Source organism: Trachurus japonicus, unplaced genomic scaffold (genome assembly GCF_045865225.1).
Source record: "Trachurus japonicus isolate A0001 unplaced genomic scaffold, Traja_1.0 AP030319.1".
Taxonomy (NCBI): domain Eukaryota; kingdom Metazoa; phylum Chordata; class Actinopteri; order Carangiformes; family Carangidae; genus Trachurus; species Trachurus japonicus.
Genome location: NW_028220452.1, coordinates 5050 through 10250, shown reverse-complemented (window position 1 = coordinate 10250; position 5201 = coordinate 5050). Strand labels below are relative to the sequence as shown.

The window sequence follows — 5201 nt, the reverse complement described above, 5'->3', positions numbered from 1 at the left end:
CATGCTGTGACATACTGAGCTGTGCTTGTTGTCTGACCCATGTCATGTCAGGTATCATTGTAAAGCTCTCTCTCTCCCGAACAATGATGTAGGCTCCAAAAATGGCCATTTCCTCCGTATCCGCAACCAATCATAAAAGTATGATTTACATTAACAATCAATGGAATTTTACAGTACAAGTCTTTAGGCTGTTTTCTCAAAATTAGTTTTTCCTCAGACTCTGAGCCTGAAATCTCCACTTCAGCGGCACTTAGAGACACCAAACCTTCCATTTGCATTCCTGTCTATATTCTAAAGGGTTTTTACAGACGAATTTGTTGATATATCATTCACAGCCGGATTTATACAACATTCTATTCCTAAACATTTTCTCATTTACAGAGTGATAAAAACAGATATCCAAAATCCCCTCTGTAAAAACCTCTCACTCTAATATGTCAACAAAATAAAACAAGAATTTTGAAAGTGGCTTCATCCATTGTTTAGATTTCGGTTCTGGAAATGTATGCAAATTAGCTCATATTTCATCAGATATTGCCTCATTTACATATTTAAACATAAAATTTGACAAAACTTGTAATACAAAAAATATTTGTCTTAATGTAAGTGATAAACTTGGGAAGTTTCTGGGACATTAGCAGATGTGCAAATGAATGCTGTACAAAAAGTTCATTACACATGTATTTAAATGTAAAGATACGGTGCCTTGCAAAATTATCCATGCCCCTTGAACTTTTCCACATTACAACCACAAACTTAAATGTATTTTGTTGGGATTTTATGTGATAAACCAACACAAAGTAACGCATAATTGTGAAGTGGAAGGAAACTGATGTGGTGTTCAATAATTTTTACAAATAAAAATCTGAAAAGTCTGGCATGCATATGTATTCAGCCCCCCTGAGTCAATACTTTGTTGAACCACCTTTCACTGCAGTTACAGCTCCAAGTCTTCTACCAGCTCTGCACATCTACACACTGACATTATTGTCTATTCTTCTTTCTTAAACAGCTCCAGTTAGGAGTTGAATACACCTTCCGGTGATACTTGAACACGTCATCAGTGAAGAACCCAGGGTCATGGGGTGTTTCGGGTCTTTGATCTTCATACACCCTCTCCTGGGCGACCCAGCCGGGGGTGATCAGTCCCCAGCTTGTGTCCAAGTTGCGCGTTGTTCCACGGATCCCCCCTGCGGATCCACAGCCACCTAGAGGCCCTCTCTGCAGCCTCTAGCGTGTTTTTTATGGCTCTCTTTGATTGCAGTCCGTTCACTCCAAGGAGTTTGAGGGTTCGCACAAGTGAATGGCCTGCGAAGCCACGGCACCCGACCTCGACTGGCTCACAGCGTGCTTTCCAGCCGTTACTCCGACACTCTACGATGAGCTCGGCGTACTTGGCCCTCTTTCGCTCATTGGCCTCGTCGATGCGGTCCTCCCAGGGGACAGTCAGTTCTATTAAGACCACTTGCTTGGTGGACTCCGATGTTAACACCATATCTGGGCGGAGACGAGTGGTTGTGATGTTGTCTGGGAACTTAAGCTGTCTGCCGAGGTCAACTTGGAGCTGCCAGTCGCGAGCGGTGGTGAGGAGCCCCCCTGCAGAGCTGGGCTGGTGTTGGTGTGCCTTCTGTCCTGGTCTTATGAAGGAGATTGCCTGCTTTGGGGCAGCCTGGGTCTTGCTGTGCTGGATTGCCATGCAGGTGGCATCTGCCAAAGATCTTAAAACTTGGTCGTGGCGCCAGCGGTAGCGCCCCTCCCCTAGTGCTTTTGGGCAGCAGCTTAGGATATGCTCCAGGGTGCCCCTCCTCTGGCACAGCTTGCATTCAGGAGCATCGACTAGGCCCCAGGTGTGCAGGTTGGCTGGGCTCGGGAGGACGTCATAGACTGACTGGATGAGAAACTTGATGCGTAATGGCTCCGCTCTCCACAGCTCTGCCCAAGTGATCTTGCGGGATTCTGCGTGCTCCCACCGAGTCCATGCCCCCTGCTTGGACATGCCGACCATCTTGCTGCATCGGTCTTCCTCCTCCTCCGCTCGAATCTCATCCTGGACCAGCTGACGCTTCTCCTTTCCACGGGCTTGGTCGTAGCGCGGCTTTGGAAAGCAACCCAGACCTGCCCGCCCTGTTGCGACAGAGCCCACCAGCATCTTGTGCCTCAGTCGCGCCTCAGCTCTGGTAATGGCCTCCTGAGCCTGCCACTTTCTCCCGGTCTTCACAAGGATCCCTGCTGATGCGACTTTGATGTCTGCGGAGTCCCTGTACATCATCGCCTCTCTGGAGCGAGTGACTTTGAACTCCTCCGTTAGTCCACTGAAAGGGAGCTGCAGTTTGGTGGAATGGCCATACAAGGCGATGCTGCTCAAGGACCGAGGAAGCCCCAGCCATCTCCTGAGAAACTGGCTGATGGACTTCTCGAGTGCCTCTACCGTTGTTGTTGGTACCTCATAGACCAGCAGGGGCCAGAGTATCCTTGGCAAGACTCCGTGCTGGTAGATCCAGGCTTTAAATTTTCCTGGGAGACCAGACTTGTCGATGGTGGTGAGCCAGGTTGCCAGGTCGCACTTGGTCTGTTTTATGGCTGCCGAGTCCTTCAGGGAACTGTCGAAGATCTTACCCAGGGTTTTGACAGGTTTTTCGGTCACTGATGGAATTCTGGTCCCTCCTACGGCGAAGCGAAACTGATCGGTCACTTTGCCTTTCTTCAGGACCAGGGACCTGGACTTAGCGGGCTTAAAGCTCATCCTTGCCCAATGGATGAGCCGTTCCAGTCCCTGGAGGAGCCATCTGCACCCTGGGACAGATGTTGTCATGACTGTCAAGTCGTCCATAAAGGCTCTTATGGGGGGCTGCCGTGTTCCAGATCTTGACTTGGCACCTCTGCATTCAACCTCTGCAGACTTGACAATCATGTTCATGGCCAGTGAGAAGAGTGGCACTGAGATTGTGCAACCGGTGATTATACCCTTCTCAAGGCGGTGCCAGGCAGATGTTACTTGACCTGAGGAGACTCGAGCGCTGAAGTTGCCATAGTAGTCCATGATAAGGCTGCTGATCTTGTCTGGAACATGGTGTCTTGCCAGTGCGGTTTCGACGAGCTTGTGTGGGATAGAACCGTAGGCGTTGGTTAAATCAAGCCAAAGAGTTGCCAGGTCTCCTTTGCTCTCCCTTGCCTCCCGGATCAGCTGCGTCACCACTCCCGTATGCTCCAGGCATCCAGGTACCCCTGGGACTCCCCCCTTCTGGACCGAGGTGTCAAGGTAGGTGTTCTTCAAAAGGAAATCTGTCAGCCGTTGGGACACGATCTTGAAGAAAATCTTGCTCTCCACGCTGAGCAGCGAGATGATCCGGAACTGCTCGATGTTGCAAGAGTCCTCTTCTTTTGGTATCCAGACCCCCTCTGCGTACCTCCACTGGGCGGCGACTTTCCCTCTCCGCCAAATCACCTTCAGGATCTTCCAGAGACGTCCAAGGAGCCGTGGACACTGTTTATAAACTTTGTAGGGTACACCGCTGGGGCCGGGAGCAGAGCTAGATCTTGCAGCTCTGACAGCTTCTTTTACCTCCGTTAAGGTGGGTTCAGTGCAGTTGAATTGGGTCGCAGGTTCTGGCGGCGCCACCAGTCCACTACAAGGCCCAAGCTCGTGGTCTCTCAGGGTGTCGCTGAAGGTGGTGTGGAGATGATGGTTGATCTCCTCAACAGGGCAAGTAAGGTGGCCACTTCGTCGCTGGCCCAGAAGTTTCTTAATGAAGCCGAAGGGATTGCTAATGAAAGCGCTACGTTTCCGAGCCCTTTCCTTGCCCCTCCTTCGGTGCCATTCCGCCCTCCTCAGCGAGATGAGCCTCTTCCTTATGATGTTCGTGAGTTCTGACAGGGCTGTCCTCTCCTCTTCTTTAGCTGCCTTAAACTGGCGTCTCAAGGATTTCAGCTCTTGTCTCAGCTGGTTGATCTTTACTTCTCGACGGTTGAGCTTCGCCGGCTTGTTTGCTCCTCGCTTTTGTTCGACACCGAACCGCTCTGCTCCCATGTTCATTATGATGGTACACATGGTCTGGAGTTTCTGATCGACACTGCCCTTCGCGATGGTTTCCAGGCACATGTCAACGTCCTCGTCCAGCTTTAGCCACTCCTTGTTGTTTGCGGCAGGCCACATCACCCTCCGCTGTTCCGATTTCCTGCTTGGGGTGGGGACCGGTGTTGCTTGGAGGTTCCGGGTACTGTGGGGTGATTCCGGACCTGGTACCTCCTCCGTCTCACCAGGTTCCGCTGTCGGCGCCACATGGAATGTTGCGCCGGCTGCCGTTCCTGAGCGTTGCTCCACTTGGTTCCTCCTGAGGCAGGCCATCTTTGCCTGGTGGATCTTCAGGCCTTTGTGGTTTTTGCAGACCTTGCCGCAAATGCAGACTGCATTCATAATCCGTTGTCCGTTTGCTTGGGTCGTTACCAGTGATTCCGTCCGATTGGGATGCTCATGCTCCCCCCCTCTCGGGCATCCCTGGGGGTATCTTTCTTCAGGGTTCTTCGTAGCGGGGTGATTGGGTGCTCCCTCTCGAGAGCTGCAGGTTGGGGGGCTAGCCCTTCCTGCCCCGGTTGCCGTCTCTCCGAGCTGTCCGCTGTCTCTCCAGCAGTCGCCACTCTGTTCGTGGGTGTCATCCAGACTTTCCTGGAGGTCACTGGCTAAGCCAGGTAGGATAGGAGTTGAATACACCTTCCGGTGATACTTGAACACGTCATCAGTGAAGAACCCAGGGTCATGGGGTGTTTCGGGTCTTTGATCTTCATACACCGTCTCCTGGGCGACCCAGCCGGGGGTGATCAGTCCCCAGCTTGTGTCCAAGTTGCGCGTTGTTCCACGGATCCCCCCTGCGGATACACAGCCACCTAGAGGCCCTCTCTGCAGCCTCTAGCGTGTTTTTTATGGCTCTCTTTGATTGCAGTCCGTTCACTCCAAGGAGTTTGAGGGTTCGCACAAGTGAATGGCCTGCGAAGCCACGGCACCCGACCTCGACTGGCTCACAGCGTGCTTTCCAGCCGTTACTCCGACACTCTACGATGAGCTCGGCGTACTTGGCCCTCTTTCGCTCATTGGCCTCGTCGATGCGGTCCTCCCAGGGGACAGTCAGTTCTATTAAGACCACTTGCTTGGTGGACTCCGATGTTAACACCATATCTGGGCGGAGACGAGTGGTTGTGATGTTGTC

At 51.9% G+C, this 5201-nt stretch overlaps 1 protein-coding gene across 1 annotated transcript; it reads right to left on the bottom strand.

Annotated features, from left to right (window-relative positions):
• Nucleotides 1-1105: 1105 nt before the first annotated feature.
• Nucleotides 1106-4048, bottom strand: LOC146960467 (uncharacterized). Its single transcript, XM_085772350.1, has one exon. The coding sequence runs from the start codon at nucleotides 4046-4048 to the stop codon at nucleotides 1106-1108; it is 2943 nt and encodes a 980-aa protein (XP_085628476.1).
• Nucleotides 4049-5201: the final 1153 nt, after the last annotated feature.